At 44.2% G+C, this 20,648-nt stretch overlaps 1 protein-coding gene across 1 annotated transcript in view; it reads right to left on the bottom strand.

The window, feature by feature from the left end:
* VSTM4 (V-set and transmembrane domain containing 4) overlaps positions 1-20,648 on the bottom strand; it is an 87,764-nt gene that overhangs the window by 15,164 nt on the left and 51,952 nt on the right. Inside the window, exons 6-7 of the mRNA XM_064370062.1 lie at positions 14,317-14,423; positions 12,779-12,840 (exon numbers count right to left, since the gene is read on the bottom strand). Coding sequence (XP_064226132.1) covers positions 12,779-12,840; positions 14,317-14,423 — 169 coding nt within the window. The remainder of the gene's footprint in view (positions 1-12,778; positions 12,841-14,316; positions 14,424-20,648) is intronic.

Below are 20,648 nucleotides of genomic sequence, written 5' to 3'. Positions count from 1 at the left end.
CCATCACCATCACCATCCTCTTCATCATCACCACCATTATGGCCATCACCATCACCACTATCATCATCACCACCATGATCAATCACCATCATCATCACCATCATAATCATTGCCATCATCATTATCACCATTATTACCAACACTATCATCACTATCATCATCAATATTACAATTATTATTACTATCACTGTCATCACCACCATTATCACCATTATCATCACCATTATCATCACCACCACCACCACCATCACCACTGTCATCACCATTACCATCACCATCATCACCACCATCATCACATTACCATCATCACTATCATCATCATTATTACCATTATCATTACCACCAGTCATCACCATCATCACCATCACCATCATCAGCACCATCATCACTACCAACATCACCATCACAGTAGTGTTAGGTCATAGACATGATGTACAGGGCACAAACCAAGCATTAAAACCGAATATAAAATAGCAGTGGCATGCCTGCTCATTTGTTAAATTCATGTTGCATGCAATGTGGGAAATAGGCACATATGACAGAATTCATGATTTGTATTCTTCATCTTTCTATGAATGCTCTCATGGCAAATTTTCGAGGCTGTGTCTTATTGTCTTTCAGTGATCACATGTGCTTGTTGGAAATTCATAAATTTAATTTTAAGAATTTATAATAATAAATTAGAACTGATTCAGGCTAGGTAAAAAGATCCCCTTAAATGCACCACAGTTTGTTGTGAAGTCAGAATTTCACATAGAGATTTTCTTCCTGATATTTTGGGTGCCTAGCTTGATGTAACAGATATGTTGATGATGTTTTTCTTTCTTTCCAAAATGACACTTCATTTCTAGTATTCTCCATGTGAAATTGAAAAAGTCTTTTAATAACTCTGAAGTACTCTGTGCTCAAAACTGAAGTTTTAAATGAAATAGGCTTAAAAAAAGTGAGTAGAAATGATACTGTTTCATGAGATTTCAAAAATAAAATGCAGAGAAAAAAGTTTTTAAAATATTTCCCAGCAGTGCAATGATCTCAGAAATGAAGTGCCCAATAACGGCAGCAAATCAGCCACGCTGAGATGGAAAACAAGCTACCACTCTGCAGGGAGGGACAGTCCCTGCAGGCACGTAGGGACAGCCTGCCCCAGAGTGGAGCCCCACCATGACACCTGGGAGCAGGGTGGGCTGCACAACCAAAAAAGACCACCCATGGGCTGGCCTGCTGGGTGTGCAGACCTGCCTCCTGCCTAGGTGACCCTCCAGCCCAGCGCATCTCCTTGCACCTGCTCACCTTGCTCAGGTGGCTCCCAGGCTCATGCTCCTGCCTCTGTCACACTTTGCCCCCTGCCTGTCAGCGCTCAACAATTATTGGGGAAGGAATAAGTAGAAGACTGGAAAAGCAATGTGAATGAATCAATGATGCATTAAATAGGAGAAACACATGGTTCTGAGGGGGCCAATTCCAAAGTCACCATCCTTCTCAAAGCACAAAGCCACTACCCTACTAGAATAAAGTGAGGCTAACTCTGTTGGTAACAAATCTGCAGTAGGATTCCCTTTGTCTCCCAAAAGGGGGTCCTAATGAGAGCTCAAGGAGCTACCCAGTATCAAAACATTTCTTGAGGCCAAGTGCAGTGGCTCACACCTGTAATCCTAGCATTTTGAGAGGCCAAGGTGAGAGGACTGCTTGAGGCCAGGAGTTTGAGACCAGCGGGGGCACACAGTGAGATCCCAGCTCTACCAAAAAAAAAAAAAAAAAAAAAAGCTAGGTATGGTGGCATATGCCTGTGGTCCCAGCTACTGGGGAGGCTGAGGCAGGAGGATCAGTTGATCCCAGGAGTTTGAGGCTGCAGTGAGCTATGATTGCCACCACTCCAGCCTGGGCAACAGAGCAAGACCCTATCTCAAAAAAAAAAAAAAAGACTCCTTGAAAATAACTGTGTCAATTAGCCCATCTTCAACAAAATTGGAGCCCCAGTGAATATCTATTGGTCTCTGACACAGATGAGAAGCACGTAACCTGGTTCTTGTCAGGCAAGTGTTGGTAGGGGCAAGTAGTAGAGGTGCCTTGGCACCAACTGCATGGCGTGCAGGGAAACAACAGCCCTGTGTCAAGGCTAACAGACTTCCCAATACAGGATATTCTCACTTCCACTGTGGGTGAGGTGTGATCTTGATCACATCCGGCTTACCGAAGGCAGAGACACCTGCTCTCTCTAGACTGGAGGAATCCATGAAAGCAAATGACTTCTGTTTTCTGCACGCCCATCCCTTCTGAAGCCTCACATCCGTTCTTCCCTCCAGCCAACATACATAACTCCCGGAGACAATAATGGGCTGTGCATGTGTACCGAGGGGAGCATAGAATTTTTATCTCTGCAAAAATGGTACTAGCATGGTACAAGCAAAGTTTGTATTTTTTTCCCAAGGCTTTTACTTGGGGCAATATATTGTACATGTGGTTGTAGCTTTTTTCCTTCTTTTTAATTTTAAATCTAGATTATGAACATATTTTATGCAGGTTAATATATCCTTTTCATGTAAAATTTAACTGAAACCAGTTCTAGCATATTAACGACAACAAGAGAAATTCTCTGGCTTATTATAAACATCCTTCAAGAAACCTGAAATGTGTGTCCTCTGGAAATAATTTTGCTGGGATCTGGGTTATTATTAAAATCCTCTCAGAATTCTATCACTGCTTTCTAATGTGCTTCAAAGCCCTTTTCTGCTACTGATCAGAGACAAATTCTTTTCGTCCCTGGCAGCACATTCTCAATAGTGAAAACTGGGGCTGGGGAAGAAACTTCTTCCCAACACCCAGCAGATGTGAAACAGGGCACTGTAGGAACCTGCCTCTACACAGCGCTGTTGAAAACCACAGCATGGCCAGCCCAGGCAGGAGATCACGGGGCAAGGCCACATACACCTGGCTGACATACGGATGAGCTGTTCTGGAAAAGTTTGCAGGAATTAGGGAGAGTCACAAGGACTTTTAGAATTCTCATATTTAGTTTTCTTTTTGTTGACAAATAAGACAACCCCCTTTCTCCCCAGGGGGCTGACTTCTCTGGAGGAGGATGGCAGTGACTCTGGATCCTGACAGCGTTGACCTTACCAGAGGTGGCTACTTAGTTTGAAAAGTTATTCAGAGCCATGCTTCTCAAACTATACTGTTTATCATATTCATCTGGGACCTTGTTAATTGCAGGTTCCACTTCAGCAGATCTGAGTCAGGGCTGGAGATTCCACTTTTCCAACAAGCTCCCAGGTGGTGCCTGGCCTCCTGGCCCACACTTGGAGCAGGGAGAACTCAGACTAAGCTCCAACCACAGATCCTCCCACGCAAACATTATTCATCATTCACTCCATATACATTGGTCAAAGGTGCACTCTGGTGATTCCAGGTTCCCTGATGAGGACATCATTAGGGGTAGGACTGGTTCTCCCTGACTTTAAAACCAGTTGTGATGAAAATTTAAAGCTTCTGGGAATCAAGGAACACAATTAACAGAATGAAAAGTCACTACAGAACAGGTGAGAATTTTGGCAAATCATGTAATTGATGTGGAATTAAAATTCACAATATATAAATAACTCCTACAGTTCAACAACAACAACAAAAAAAATTAAACAACCTGAATTTTTTAATAGGCAATGGATTTGAATAGGCATTTCTCCAAGGACAGACAAATGGCCAACAAGAACATAAAAAGATCACTCATTAGGGAAATGCAAATCAAAACCACAACGAGATACCACCTCATACCCATTAGGACAGCTACTATCAAAAAAAAAAAAAGAACAAAAAGAAACTAACAAGCATTGGTGAGGACATGAAGAAATTAAAATGCTGTGCACTCTTTGTAGGAATGTAAAATGGTGCAGCTGTTTTGGAAAACAGCACGGCAGTTACTCAAAAAATGAAAAATACCATTACCATCTGATCCAGCAATCCCCCTTCTGGGTATATAACCAAAGGAATTAAAAGCAAGAACTCAAACAGGTATTTGTATACCATGGTCATGGCAGCATTAGTCACAACAGCCAAAAGATGGAAGCAACTCCATTGTCCATCAAGGGATAAATGGCTACAAAAAATGTGGTATATACACACAATAGAATATTATTCAACCTTAAGACGAATGAAAATTCTCACACACACAATGTCGATGAATAAGCACATTATGCTAAGCAAAATAAGACAGTCACAAAAAAGACAAATACTACATGATCCCACTTCTATGAGGTCACTAAAGCAGTCAAATTCAGAGACAGAAAGTAGAATGGCAGAAACCAGGGGCTGGGTGGGCAGGGGGGTGTTTCTTGAGTACAGAGTTTCAGTTTTGCAAGATGAAAAGAGTGTTGGAGATTGACCACACCACAGTGGGAATGTGTGTAACATGACTGAACTGTACACTTAAAAATGATGAAGATGGTATGTTTGCTGTTATGTGTATTTTACCATGATTTAGCTTCTGGATGGGAATGCCATGGGCTAAGGCAGGATATCCTATGCACACTAAGGTGTGGGGCAGGCCATAGGCTCTGTGTGAGCCGTGGTGGATTTGAGGCGCCCATGGGCCCTCAAGGGGAGTGTCTTGTCAACAGTCAGAAGGGTTAGTCTGGAATTGGCTTGAGGACCCCAAGGACTGCAGAAATGGCTGCTGCGCCTGTGAATATGTTCAAGGAAAAAGCCTGAGAAGCCAAGACTCTAGGGAAGTGGAAGAGGGGGAGGCAGCCTGACCACTTGGGGAGGTAAGACAGCCAGGGCTAAAAGCCGTCAGCCGGCAGGGGGCCCAGGCCTCTCAGGACTACCTGCAAGTACAAAGGCAGGTAGTGCTCCCACGAGGGAGCAACCACCACAGAGGAACTGAAAAGTGCCCCAAGAGCTGTCTACGAGCAGATCACTCAGGCAAACAGGCACAGCTCACTCAGATGCCTAGACCAACCTAGATTCAGAAGTGGGGGCCAGAGAGGAGGAGGCCTCAAAAAGAAGGTGGTGAGTGAGCCACATCTTGGAGCTGAGCAGCAGCTCTGTGGGAGAATGAGGCAGGTATAGGTGAGGACAGAGGACCTAGACCACTTGGGGTCTCAGCAGGATGAGGATCACAGGTGGGGTGGACTGAGGGAGCACAGGTAGATTATGACAAGTGCCACTTACCACTCACAGGAAGCCACCTCATTCTGGAGGCAAGAGGGAGCCATTTACACAGGGAAATGATATGAATGAAGCTGTGTTTTAGAAAATTCCCTGGCAGCCATGCAGAGGATGGATCAGAGTGGGGAGACAGGATGCAAGCATTCCCCTGGGAATTGTGCAGTGATTAAGCCTGTGGTTCTCCTGGTTTTCTATGCCTTTTGTCTCTGGCTCAAAGAGAGCATTTTCTCCCTAGAGAACAGGGGTGGCCTGACCACCTCCGCTACCCTAGGGCTTAATGATGGAGAGGGGGGACTTGCAGGTGAGGTGTGGAGGAGGGCATGGTTGGTGATGAGGCGTGGAAGAGCCTATCCAAGTTCATTCAACTCCAAGGCTGGCACTCGCCACTCTGAGTTAATGTTGGGATGCTGATTGCCCTCCTCCCCGACTCAGGTAACGGTCCTGTGTCCTGCAGCTGTTTTTCCTTTAACTCTGAGGTTTTGCTTCCACATCACAGAAAAGGTTTCTTCTTTTCCCTACTCAGCCTCTGAATCAATAACTGACTGAAAGCAATAAAAATAAATCAAATGCACTTCTGGCTTTCTCCTTGTCTTCTGAAACAAGGAAGCAATGACAGCTTTTCCTGGAAGTGTGTTGTGACTCAGCTCCACGGCTTCCGAAGCTTTGATGCAGGGCATTTAGCTCCTAGGGCCCCAGGAGGCTTCAAGGAATGCTTGGGCCAATGCCCCAATTTAAAGGGAAACCACAGGTGCATCTGCTCGGGAGCACCTGGAATTTTGTGAAAGCACTTCCTCACTCCCAAGGGGATGAAGGAGCACTGATATATGGGAACTATAAACATTTATTAGACAAATTGGCCACACTGTCAGATAGAAAAAGCCTGTGTGATCCATGTGGCTTCATTATCTGATTAGAAGAACTTTGAAAGCAGGTTGTTGTGTTTGATTGTTTTGTTTAGAAAAAAAAGGAAAAGCAGTTTTGACACCTTGATTTTAAAATGTCTAAAATGCCTTTCTCACTTTCTTCTTCTTCTTTTTTTTTTTTTGAAAAGGAGTCTCACTCTGTTGCCAATGCTGAAGTGCGGTGGTGCAATCTTGGCTCACTGCAACCTCCATGTCCTGGGTTCAAGTGATTCTCCTGCCTCAGTCTCCTGAGTAGCTGGGATTACAGGCACATGCCACCATGCCCAGCTAATTTTTTTTTGTCATTTTTGTAGAGATGAAACTTCACCACGTTGACCAGGCTAGCCTCAAACTCCTGACCTCAGGTGATCTGCCTTCCTTGGCCTCCCAAAGTTCTGGAATTACAGGCATGAGCCAAGGCACCCAACCTCACCTTTTTCTTCTTTTGTCCTATCATTTTTTAAAAACTTCTCACTACTGTTAATGTCTAGTGTACACTCTTCTTTCAAAATGCAATGCTGTCTTGGAAACCTAAGAAAAGAGTCCCACTTGTTAATGCCTTGGGGATTGCAGACATAAAGATAAGTGCTTTTCACCTAGAGTCTATAAATCACCTAATGTGGCAGGTGGCACACAATAGGCACCCGATAAATGGAGGTTCTCCCCGCCAGCCTTCCCACTTCTTGTCAATGAATCAGTGGGGGTGTGAGATTGGCTTCTAGACAGAGGGGCTAGGGAGCTCTGTGGCCTAGGACCCCAGCAGGAAGCACTGTGTTATAGAGATTACGGCAACATGGAACCTTTACAGAATTATACACCTAAACTGATACCAGGCCCCCCAAAATAAGATGTCTCCAAGTTATTTTCTAAATTATCCACTAACTTTGTATGAGTCAACAGGTGACTATCGACTTTTGTTTGAGCTACCATCAAGACTTACTGATCTAAGAGATAAATATCGACCAAACTGAGACTGAGGTCAATGCTGGCCTCCTGGGAAAATCCGTCTTGATATTCACCAAAACCTGCAGATGCTAGGCATGATATTTTTAACTCTAAACTACTGGTCAGACAGAGGCCCAGCTGAAGTCAGCTCTTTTCTTTATTGTAAATTGTTATAGGTGTAAACTAATTTCCAAATTAATCTTATTTCTGGAAAATGTGGTATAAAAACTTTCAATTTCTTCATATTTTAAATGATCAAGGGAAAACCTGTTATTTAAGAGTTGTTACTGAGAATACTTGTATACAATAAAGAATCCTTCTGAAATGCATATAACCTCCCCAATCAATTTTCTGTGAAGATGGAGAATTTCCTATGATGAGTCCCCACCCAGAGGAGCACATCAGCTCAAACACACAAACAATTAACAACAAAAAACTTGTAGTCAGGACCAGGGCTATATTTGAAAACTCTATTGAATCTGATACTTTTATAAGTTGCAAAAAATTGCTTAAGACAGCATTTTGCACCCAAGAGGTGCACAAAGGATTTTCATGTTTAATGGATAAATGAGAGGTGGGTCCCCCCAGGCTATGCACTAGGGAAAGTTGTTTCCTGAAGACTGATGGCATTACACCTTATGGGTATGGATCATGTTTCTTAAACTGAGTGTTGTTTGTTCTCACATGCAAAGCTTGTGAAAATCTTATTATGAGAATTAAATACGATGACATGCAAAAAGCACTTTTTTGATCTATCCCTCGGATGTATGAACGAAACTTCAATGTACAGCTGTTTCTGTTATTAGCAGAGATAAGAGACTGGATTAGAAACAATACGTCCTGAGCAACTTAGGGAGAACATAAACTGGGGAAATTAAGTGTGGTCACTGTGTAGTCACTCTTGAGGTTGTTGATAAATATCAGAATTAGAAAGAAAATATCTTTAAAAAGCCACATACACAAACATGCATACCCAGATGTGCAGTGCTGCACACAGTCTAGAGGACAGGGAACTCAGCTTGTCTTATCTGCAGGAAACTGAATGTCATGGGTGAGAACCATGACGCTCCAAGGCCAAGGGAAATGTATTGTTTTAGCCTTTATGCTCCACAGTTTCCAAAAGCCCACTGAATGCCAATTGTTTCTTAAAATAAGCCAAAAGGCCAGCTGCTGCATTTAAAAACTATATGGTATAGGCAACGGAGTAGATTGATGAGGAATTTTTTGATGACATGAACCAAATGGAACCCACTATATGAAAAGCCTGCTAGAACCCACAGTTCACTGCAGGCAAAAGAAGACTCCTTTAAAGAACAAGTGAAGTGCAGAGCAACAAGGACAGGAGCAAGGCTGAGCCACACAGGCGTTCAGGATCACGCACAGAGAGCAGCCAGGCCCAGACTCCACACTGAGGCAAAGCTTCCAATGCCCTGGTAAAAACCTTAGATTTTGGAATAAGCCCTGACTGTAACCCACAAGCTGTATGACCTTAGGTAAGTCACCCATCTCTCACTTTACCGACTCTCAGAGGTTCATGTACCCAACTATGGTTGTAGAATTACAGAACCTATTCAACAGGGCTGGTGTGCAAAATCATAAACAAATATCCATTGCATGAAACACATTTCTAAACATGAAGAATACATCTGGAACCACAGAGGACAAGCTCCCTGCCTTCATGGATCTTGCAGCCTGGTAGAAGAGATGGATGATTAATCAATATAATCACGAAATATGTCAGGGTAGTGGTGTTCTATATAGGCTATCAGGATAGCTCCTTCATTACATGATATTTGATCAGAGACCACAGAGGGTGAGTAATATGCCATGGGCAGATCCTAGGAAGGACGTTCCAGGAAGAGGGAAGAGTGGGTACATGGGCCATACCACAGGAACATGCTTGGTATATTTAAGGATTAGCAAGGAGGCCGATGTGGCTGAAGGGAAATGAGAGAGAGGGATGGTGGTAAAAATTAAGTTAAAGAAGCAATGGAGGGTAGATGATTCTGGGCTGCACTGTCCAATGTGGTAGCCACTAGCCAAATGTGTTTACTCAGCACTGGAACTGTGGCTGTGAATTAAGATGTGCAGTAAGTCTCATGTAGACACTGGATTCTGAAGACTTGGCACAATAAAAATAATAGAAAATATTTAATTAATAATTGCTCTATTGATTACATGTTTAAATGATAATATTTTAGTAAGTTAAATTATACCACTAAAATCAGTTTCATCCGTTACTTTTCACTACTTTAAAGTGGCTACTAGAAAATGTAAATAACCTTTGTGGGAATTATAGGTGACAGTCATGAGTTTGGCATTTATGTTCAGCAATACAGGAAGTTCAGAGAAATGCACTATGAAGTACCTACCCTATGTCTCTGCACCTCGCGGAAAAAGTTTATGAAACTAGAATTCCATTCACAGACAAATTGTTCAAATGGAAAGGCAAGTAAAGGTATTGAGGGGAAAGAGACTGACTGGACTCAAGAAAAAGGAATAAATAACAAAACAAATAAAAGTTAATTGTTTAGAATATGGTAATGAAGTTCAATGAAATTAGCAAGTAATGATTGTTGAAATAGAAGACATAAGGTAAAATAAAATAGTCTGACAAACAGATAAAATTGGATCCATTTCTAAACTCCAAATGGATCAGAGAAATATAGGCAAAAAAGAAACTATACAAGTTATTTCATTTTAATCATCCTGGTGGATGTGAACTGGCTTTATGCTTTTAAATCGCACTGCCATGATGCCTATGAGGATAAGGGCTTTTTATGAGTTTACTGGCTATTTGTATATCTTCTTTTGTCAAGTGCACATTTAAAACTTCTGCCCATTTTTTTGGTAGTGCTGTCTTTTTATTTCTTATTGATTGGTAGATGTTTGTATGTTCTAGATAAGAAACCTTCGTTGGGTCAGCCAGGCACACTGGCTCATGCCTATACTTTTGGAGGCCAAGGTGGGAGGGTCACTTGAGACTAGGATTTGAGACCAGCCTGGCCAACATGATGAAACCCCAACTCTACTAAAAATACGAAAACTAACCTGGCATAGTGGTGTGCACCTGCAATCCCAGCTACTTGAGAGGCTGAGACACAAGAATCACTTGAATTCAGGAGGCAGAGGCTGTAGTGAGCTCAGATAGTACCACTATACTCCAGCTTAGGTGACAGAGCGACTCTGCCTCAAAAAAGAAAGAAGAAAGAAAATGAAGGAAAGAAAGGAAAAGGAAGGGCAGAGGAAGAGAGGTGAGAGGAGGGGGGAGGAGAAGGGGGGAGGGGAAGAGGTGAGGGGAAGGAGGAGGAGGAGGGAGAGGTGAAGGTGGAGGGGAGGGAAGGGAAAGGGGGAAGGACAGGGGAAGGGGAGGGGAAGGGGAGGGGAAGTGAGAGAAACCTTTGTCAGATACATGCATAGAGATATGTTCTCCCAATCTGCAGCTTGCCTTTTCACTATTTTATTGATATCTTTAATCAGAATAGAAGTTCTAAATTTTAATATAATCCATATTTTTTGATCAATTCCTTTATGGTTGGTGCTTTATGTGCCTTTTTAAAAAAATCTTTGTCTATTCTGAAATTAGGAAGAAATGTTATCTTCATGTTTGTACCTTTCACACTTATGTCTATGATCCATCTCCTGTTAACCTTTGTGTGTGGTGTAGAGTAGGGGATACAGATCTTTTTTTCATATGGATATCCAACAAACCCATCACCATATATAGAAAAGATAATCTCTTTTTCACTGCACTGCAATGTCACTGTTGTCATAAATCAAATGACAATCCTATGAAGTTGTGTTTGGGGCTCTTTATTCTGTTCCTTTGTCTACTTGTCTGCCCTTGTGTTAACACCCCATTGTTCTGATTACACTTGCTTTAATGTAGATCTCGAGAATTGGCATATAAATCATCCAACTTGCACTCCTCCCTCAAGATTGTCTTGGTCCTTTGTAGTACATACACACTTTAGCATAGCTGTGACAGTCTCTCTCTCTCTCTCTCTCTCTCATGCACACATACACAACTAACTGCTGAACAATATTAATAACAAAACAAATAATAATGTAGTTAAAAACTGAAATAATAAATATCCACACATCCATACTGATATCAAGGAATTAGTGAATAATAAATAGATGAAGAAAGGCAGCTCTTCCATATAGAAGAATTCCAAATAATACACCTAGAAAGATAAGGTGAAATAGAAAATCACCCTTAGTGCACCATAGTAAAATCTGCTGCAAGCAAATTCCACTGATGAATGCAAAATTAGTGGGCAAAACTTCAAGGGAAAACAAGATATTTGCAAGCCTTAACATATCTCCCCTAAGATTCTTACTAATTACTGTGGTGGGTTTAATGTATCCACAAATTCATAACACACCTCCCTTCTGGAAGTGGAGCTTAACTCTTCTTAGCTTGAATGTGAACTGGACTCAGGGACTGGCCTCTAGCAAATAGGGTCTGGAAAGGATAAAATTGTAACTTTATAGTAAGGAAATCTAGCAGACACCATCTTAACCAAGTGATCAATATGGGCATCACCATTAACAAGACATATTTATGTCATGTGCCCTGATACCATGCAATGAGAAGGGAGCTCCACCTCTATGCTGTTTGTCCCCAAAATCCATAACCCCATGATATCATTTGGCTCTGTGTCCCCACCCAAATCTTATCTCGAATTGTAAACTCCAGGTGTCAAGGGAGAGAAGTGATTGGGTTGGGGGGTGCTTTCCTCCCTGCTGTTCTCATGATAAGTGAGTGAATTCTCACAAAATATGATGGTATTATAAATGGTAGTTTTTCCTGTGCTCACACACACCCTCTCTTGCCTGCCTCCATGTAAGATGTGCCTGCTTCCCCTTCCACCATGATTGTAAGTTTCCTGAGGACTCCCCAACCACAAGGAACTGTGAGTCAGTTAAACCTCTTTTCATAAACCTGTTTACAGATTACCCAGTCTTGGGTAGTATCTTTATAGCAGTGTGAGACTGACTAATACACCCCATTTCTAATGCTCAGAAAACTTCAGAGAATACCAAGTCAAAGAACATTCTAAAAAATCACTGGCCACTAGTCTTCAAAAGTGTCAAGGCCATGAAAGAAAAAGAAAGCCTGCAGAGCCATCTTGAATTGTTGGAAAGCAAGGAGATGTGACAATTAATTGCAGTGTGAGATCCTGGATTTGGACCCTGCACCAGAAAAGGAACATCAGCATGTAGACCAAAATCTGGTTAAGTCTGAATTGTAGTTAATAGCAATGCACCAATGTTAATTTCTTGGTTTGACACATGTACCACAGCTATGTAAGAACCAACATTAAGAGAAGGTGGATGAAGGTACATGGACCTCTCTGTACCAGCTTTATGACTTTTCTGGAAATCTAAAATTATTCGAAATCAAAAGCTCTGACATATTTTCTGGAAAACATGTGCAACAGTCTCTTCGGAGTAATTACCAGGTGAATGTATGCAAGCAGGTCCACTTCCTATTTTATACATTTCCAAATATGGCTTTTATCCTTCTTTTTGAAACAGAACATTTATAATAGAAAATATTTGGATTTTTAAGGCGTTACTCTGGGAATTAAGTATGGAGAAAGGTTGGCTTAAAAGCTGACACCTGAGAAGAAAGCAAGCTTTTGTTTGGGGATAAAAATTTCTAAAACTTTCTGCATGTTTTGAGTTAACAAAGGCACCATTTTGGCATCTGAATTGTGTCTTAGGCTTAAGGTACAGTAGGAATACAGAAGACAGTTACTTACCAGGGTGACTTTTCTCTGTGGTTTCAGCAACTTCGGTTTATGGAATGTAGGGGCTATCGGAGCTGTGGAAGTGGGTCAAAGGTTTAGCTTTCAGTTCCTCCCAGAATTCTTAGTGGCTACATATCATGAGCCTCAGGGACATACTCTGAGAGGTCTTGGACCCCTTCCTGGTCCCAAGGAAGAACTTTCTGATCTAGGCATCGTCAGGTGTCCCTCTGTGGGGGTGATCTTCCCCTAGTCTTTGAACGTGTTGTCGTTTCCCTCAGTAAAGTCAACAAAACAACTCTGCATAAAACTCTGCCAGATATGCAAATGTTGGGTGTGAAGGTGAGAACCAGATGCACCCAGTGAAGGCTGAAGCTGGGACCTTCCCTGGGAGACTCCTTTCTACCCACACACTAGCGCTGATAGCAATAACTCTTGATCCTCACGGCAGTCCTGTGAGGTCATCAGGGAGGGTTTTATTGTCCCCACTTAACAGAAAAAGAAAGAGAGGTCCTTCCCTCTATGTCATATAACTAGTCCTGAACCATTTAGGATTTGAACTTGGCATTGAAAGCCAGGCTCTACCACTTACCTCTCTTAAGTCTCACTTTAAACTTTGTAAGGGTGGGTAATGTCTACTGTGGAATGAATGGCATTGAGTGGTATGATGCCTGACCCAGGCAGGCATTCTCTGCTCCCTTCCCTCCCAGGTCTACACTTTTCATCCCCCTGCAGTATGACCATACCCTCCAGCCCTTCTTTCCACTCCAGTGCTCAGCCTCACCACCACTGGCTTCTCCACAGGGCTTTATGTGTCCCTAGGGGACAGCCTGCAAAGCCCCAGCTGAGGGATAAAATTGTTCATTTGGGCAACCCTTGTGCTCCCCCAACTATATTTCAAATTTGCTGAGGTATGAATATCACCTAAACTGACCAGTTATTTTAGTAACTATCTATGATCAGTCTTGGCTCTCCTAAACTGACCAGTTATTTTAGGAACTATCTAAGATCGGTCTTGGCTCTCCTAATACTCCTGCAGTTCTTTCCTCCAGAAACACCCATCTTCCTCACTTACATTGCTCTAAATCAGAACTGGAATCACAGGATAGCCCTCATTTTATACCCAGAACAAATCTGAAATAAACTGGACACCTGGTTGACATCTTTAAAAATTCAGAGAGCCTTTCTTCCCTGAATGAACCAAGAAGACTTCCTCATCCCACCCCTCCATGTGTGGCACATTTTAATAGTTCAAAGTGAAACCCAATCCGGAGGCATCTGTGGATGTTGATCTTACCCCTGCTCAAGCTATGCGAGGTTCCTGCTTCCTTCTCCACCTCCACCCCCAACCCAGATACTGGGCTAAGGGCTGAGATGGTTGAGCACCAGTTATGCCCAGAATATAGGTTGTGGTCCAGACTATATAATCATTAAATGTCATGTCATATTCCCCATCTGCCTGTGCTCCCTGTCCTAATCCAACATGGAACCCCAGACCCACATGGATCAATAATGACGGTTTCCAGGTAAGAAACTGCAGGCCAGCGCCTTACCTTTGGCAGGGACTGCAGGAGGAACGTCAGGCTTCTCCTTCTGCCTCTTGCCCTTCTTGGGCTGTAGTGGGGCCAAACTGGTCACGCTAGTGACAGTCTCCCCTGAGCTGTAGAAGAAAAAGATACTGGTGAAGCCAAAGGCAGATTTGTTGCAAAGGAGAAAGGGAAAAAAAAAAAAACCCCACGATAGCTTCCAACAGTTTCTGAGTGCTCCCTGTGTACCTATGCAAGGGAAGGTTATCATACGGGTAGACTAGAAGTGCTCCGTTCTTTTTTTGTATTTAATTATTTAACTCTTTAATATAAAATGGAAATTTCTGGAACATCATTTTTATTCACTTGTAACATCATGTTCAGATATTTCCTTAAGCTGAAAAAGACCTGCTTTGTCATCATAATTTTTCTTCAAAACAGTAAAACTGCACTGAATTTAACTGTAATTCGTATTTCAACAATTTGATCTCATTTGGACAATGAATCACCACACTGATATAGGATAGACAGTCTTTCTCTCAGAATCTTGTGTCTCCCCTTGAGCCAGCAGGACTGGTAGGAATTTTTGGCTAAGAAAGTCCATCTTATGATTAACTTACCAGAAAAGTTATTCTACATCTTGTTTTGGAACGGGGCTATATTTTGTCTCTGACAAAACAGAGCAAGCCTTGTTGAAGTGAGTCAAACCAAGAAAGACAGAAAGCAGGCCCGCCCGGTAACTCCCTCTAAATTAGAGAGCTGTTTGATTAGAGAGAAGTGCTATTTGTGGGAGCCTGTTGTGGGGCAAGGCTATTTTTCTGGCTCCAACCAGGGCAGGAAGGATGTCGCACGTGCAGAGGCCTTGCTGTAAGAGGTACCAGGTTCCGGCCTGGCCGCCTCCCAGAAGGAGCTTCCGTCCCACAGGGGCATGGCATTTCTGCTCCTTGACACACAGTGGCTGGATTGAGTGAACAGGCGCTGAACAGGGGTTAAAAAGCCACTAACACTGATTCTACTCTGACTAGAGAGGTGACCTTGGCTTGCTTACTTACTTCCCAGGGTTTCCATCCACCAATCTGCAAAATGGGAGGCATATCCTGGCTATCTATCTTTCAGGGTTATGAAGGTCAGATGAGAGAGCAGTGCCTAAATTAGATGGGGTGTGAAACGGCTAAATAGCAACTGACCGCAGTCTCCAGTGTGCAGGCACAGTGTAGATGTTTCATGTTAGTACCCAAGGGAGGATGATGCTGCCACTTGGGTATTTCATGGTGCCCATGTTTCAGCCCTGTGAGGAGGGCTGCAAGTTTCAACTCAGACCTTGATAAGGAAGTCTTCCTGCCCAGGATAGTACAGCAAAACATCCCCTAGACAGCTGCCCTCCCACTGATAGAGTGATGCTGGAAAGCACCACAGCAGGACAGACCAGGCAGGTCATGAGAGAGGCTGCATTCCTGAGTGATGGGTAGCGGCTCCAGAACACCAGGCAAAGCAGCTGACCTAGATTTCTCAAGGTATTGAACAAATTCTGAGCAACCATATTTTTTAGAAACTAAAGTTAACAAATGTAACAGCTATGTTTGTGTGTATCCTATGCAAGGCACTGTGGAAAGAGCTTGGTATCCATAACCTCTGGCCCTCCTTGTTGCGAAAATGGGGCCTCAGAGAGATCCGGGTCCTTCCCAAAGGTCAGCAGCTGGGAAGGGGACATGGAAGTTGATCCATGTCAGCGAGCTTCCTCTGGCCCTGAAGTAAGGACACAGGACCCAGCCCAGACAACAGATAACAAGAAAACTGGAATAGGAACAAGGCTAATAAAGCCAGAGCTACAGTGGCTTCTCCCAGTTTAAACCAACTCCCTAAAGAGCAAGTACCAGAAGGAGACATCAACATTTCAGAGCAATTCAAGTCCGATATAGATTCAGTGTGGGGAACCCAGAGCACCATCGAAGCTGCTCAAACTCCTGCCCCAAAGGGAGGAGGAGAGGCCAACCCAGGTACCGGGGTCTTGAGGACTGAGAATGTGGCTGGTGCCCAAGACCCAGGACCATTCTGGGAAGGATGGGCAGAGAAGGAGGAGGGCATGTGCCTGGAAATTGTCTGGAACAAGTGATGTCAGCTGCCAAAATGAAGGTGGCTAGCCAGGTGGAAATTTTGTGCCTCTAGCACTAACAGTATTTGGGAGCAGAAGGCGGGGAGCAGGAGGAACAGCACAAACTGAGCTGATTCCACCAAAGAACATAATTATAACTAAGAAGCATGCATCCAGCCACACTCTGCTTTCAAAACTAAATGTGAGATCGAAGCAACTTGTGCTGAACCACGGTGGCTGTGGCATCACGAGTCCTCACCCCTGCCTCTAATGTCCCTGGGTCATCAAATGGTCCTTCTAACATGGCCTCTCTGGGATGTGCAGCAAACCGTGTGAGCCAAGGGACTTTCATATATCCAGCCATCTCGAAGACGCCAGGTGCTTCCTCTGGCCCAGGGCAATCTTTGCACCTGGACATATGAATTACAAATCAAAATGCTGCTTTGACATCTGTTCAATCTTACTCCCTGAATGAGTAGGTGCCCCTCTTCCTGGGCACAAAGCTCTCTGTCACACACTCCAAAGGGATTTACTGTGGTTTGACCTGGAACACTTAGGGATGTTGAATGCTTTTGTCAAGCCAAAGATCCCCATCCAGAAACCCTTAGTGCATGAAGCTAAGGAAGCTGTGTTGGCTCCAGTCCTGCCAACATCCTTCCAGGCCCCCTGAGCTCTTCTTGCTCCACACATCTTTGAAAGCCATAGCTTCAGCTGATTATTTTGCTTCCAGAAACGTCCATGTGTTTCCTGTCTTCCTGCCTATCTTGGTTCTGACAAGAAGGATGTCTGACATGGATGAGGTAGGGATCCATCAGTTCCTTTACAAGCAGCTCTATGGCCCCCTTCCAAGATTTCACACAGCACACTTGCCACCCCATAACCCCATGCCCAGAACACTATGTGCAGAATCTTGAAGGGGAAGCACTGGTCTCTACAACTATGGTGGCAATTTGCCATTATCTTTTAAAGTAAAATGAACAATATTAACAACTATAGATACTCCTTCTCCCCAAGGTCAGCTGCCATTGATAAAGGCCAAGGACTCACGCAAACAGGACAAGTTTCCTGATGTCTCGCCTTAGGCTTTTTGAACTTGCCCCAGCAGCTTTCCCTGCCACTGAAACACACAAAGTCAATTGCTGCCGTATACCGGGAGCTGCTTAAAAGTGGCAGAACTTCGCTTTCAGGATGGATGAATGGTGCCACTCACTCACAGGGACTCCTTGAAATAATTCTTTTCCATTAAGTGGGTGACACAAGCCAAGCACATAGAATTGTCTGGTGATAGTAAGTGCTTACTGGGAGTCACCTATCGTGACCTTACCAGCATTATTATCATCATTATTACCATGGAATCCGCTCTCTGAGCCCTTGAATCGGGAGCAGGGCAAAGCAGTATTCTCTGCAACCCAAGCGAGTGCCTACACACCCAGAAAGGACACCAGACCCCTGTGGGTCACGGAGCTGCGCTCTCTGCTGCATCTGCTCCATGACATTTCTGCACACATCCTCTGCACAGCATTAGAATAAAACCTGCTCCTTTGTGAGGTATTTGCCAAGCAATCTCCCTGTCCACAGTGGACCCATGGCCTTTACAATAAATGCCTCTTATGCCTTCCACCCACCAATCTGTAAAATGGGAGGCATATCCTGGCTATCTATCTTGCAAGGTTATAAGGGTCAGATGAGATAGTTCCTAAATTAGATGGGGTATGAAATGGCTAAATAGAAACTGACCCTAGTCTCCAGTGTGCAGGTGCAGTGTAGATGTTTCATGGTACTACCCAGGGAGGATGATGTTGCCACTTGGGTATCTCATGGTGGCCATGTTTCAGCCCTGTGAGGAGGACTGCAAATTCCAACTCAGACCTTGATGAGAAAGTCTTCCTGCCAGGATAGTACAGCATAACATCCGCTAGACAGCTACTCGCTTGGGTTGCAGAGAATACTGCCTTGCCCTGTTCTCGATTCAAGGGCTCAGAGAGCAGATTCCATAATAATAGCGATGATAATAATGCTGGTAAGGTCATGATAGGTGACTCCCAGTAAGCACGACACAATTCTATGTGCATGGCATATGTCACCCACTTAATGGAAAAGAATCATTTCAGAGTCCCTGTGAGTGGGTGGCACCATTCATCCATCCTGAAAGTGAAGTTCTGCCACTTTTAAGCAGCTCCCGGCATACAGCAGCAATTGACTTTGTGTGTTTCAGTGGCAGGGAAAGCTGCTGGAGCAAGTTCAAAAAGCTTAAGGTGAGACGTTAGGAAACTTGTCCTGTTTGCATGAGTCCTTGGCCTTACATCACCCAAGAAGCTCATCCTTAGAGCCACTCAGAAGCTCCTGCAGCCATGAGAGAAGGTCTTCCTTTGCATTTCCCTGCTGGCTTCATGAAGTCTACAGCAGAGGCTTTGCCAGGCTGGTGTTTTTGTTTGAACTAACATTTCTGTACACTAGCTGGTGAGATCAGGAGATACCTTGGTGATGCCCTACAGGGTGGCAGGCTTGTGTCCTAGTAATAAAGGCAGGGAGAGGTGACTCCTCAGCATCTACCCAGCCAGGGGTAGGGCCATGTTTGGGTGGGAGACTCTACCCCCTGCTCAGCCTCAGTCCATGCTGGAGGCCTCTCCACTAACAGGGAGTGCAGGGTTGTGCTTGCTGGTTGGGAAGAAAGATGACTCATTCACAAAGGCCATGGATGAATGCATGTGAGCTGACCCCTGCTGGCACCTGTCCTTGCCCAGGGGAGCCTGCCTGGCCTGAGTGCTCATCACCACCTGGACACAGTACTTCCCAGAGAAGGGCAGGGACTGAAAGCTACCACCCTGATAGACCCTGTGTCCCTCTGGCTAGAGCTGCCCTGAGGCCTGCCCACTGTAACATCTCTAGTTAGGTGACTCTGCAAGGTTCCTTCCCAGACAAGACCATCTGAGCTGGCTTTTCTGTCACCTGGTATATTAGTTCATTTGTGTTGTTATAAAGGAATATCTGAGATTGGGAAATTTATTAAAAAGGTTTATTTTGGCTCATGGTTCTGCAAGCTGTACCAGAAGCATGGTGCTGGCATCTGCTTCTGGGCCTCTGGTGGCAGCCTCAGAAGCTTCCAATTATGGCAGAAGGCAAAGAAGGAGCCTGCAAATCACCCAGCAAGAGAAGGAGCAAGACTAAGAGGAAGGAGGGGCTAGGCTCTTTCACATAACCAGATCTCATGTGAATTCATCAGGTGAGAACTCATTCATTACAAGGACAGACTAAGCTATTCATGAGGGATCCACCCCCATGACTCAAACCCCTTCCACCAAGCCCACCTCCAACGTTGGCAATTACATTTCCACAGAGATTTGGAGGGGATGAACATCCAAACCATATCACTTGGATTCAGAAGGTTCGTAAATTATAGAGGGCTAGTCATTGGTCTAACCGTTGGCAGTTTCATCCATACCCTTAGTCTGGGGAAACCAATTGCGCCTTGCAGAGTTTTTCCGAGGATGAGAAATAAATCCATAGAGAGCTGGGCTGCACCAGTCCACGACCTTTGTTCTCTCATCAAATTGTTATGGAGACCCTTAGCAACAGTGACAACAGGCAAGTCTATACCTGTCTGTGGAGGATGAAACATTCCCAGAAAGGTTGAGTAAGTGGCCCAAGGTCACAAAGCCACCAAGTGGCATAATTTGACCTGACACTGAAACTGTCAGAATCCAGGTACATGTTCTTTATACAAGGAACCACCCCCATCTCACAGGCCTGCCCTGCCCATTCCCACCCCTGTCTAGAGGGCTGCGGAAGGACACTGGGCCTGAGTGCTGGGGTCAGGTAGGGACATAACAAGGCAGTAATGACCACGGGGGTGTGGGAGGGAGGTGGCCAGGGAGACCTGTCCATGTGTCTACTGCCTCCATCCTCACCACCTTGCTTACTCAGGTGAACGTGGGCAGAGGGAGGGCACAAGCATGCATATGGGTTAAAACCCAAGCAAGCAACAATGAGGAATGGCTGGGGCACAGCATAAGTCTGTTTAGAGTTCTGGTGTTCTTTGAGACTGAATGTTCACTCAGGAGGAGAATGACTTGACTCTGACACATGTCCCAGAAAAGCTCCTGCAAAAGCTGACTGAGCTGACCCCACAACTGATCACAGTAAAGCTTGTTGGTTTTGGTGAAATTTGCATTTGAATTGGACCTCTCAAAGTCAAGGGGCTGCAATGTCTCTGCAGCCTTCCTCAGCTTCTGCAACTATACCTTGTTGCTTCTCCTTCCATTGGCTT

This window comes from Aotus nancymaae, unplaced genomic scaffold (assembly GCF_030222135.1).
Source record: "Aotus nancymaae isolate 86718 unplaced genomic scaffold, 86718_ANA_hifiasm-v0.15.2.pri h1tg000099l, whole genome shotgun sequence".
Classification (NCBI taxonomy): Eukaryota; Metazoa; Chordata; class Mammalia; order Primates; family Aotidae; genus Aotus; species Aotus nancymaae.
Note: the sequence above shows the minus strand (reverse complement) of the source record. Positions and strands in the feature narration are given on the sequence as shown.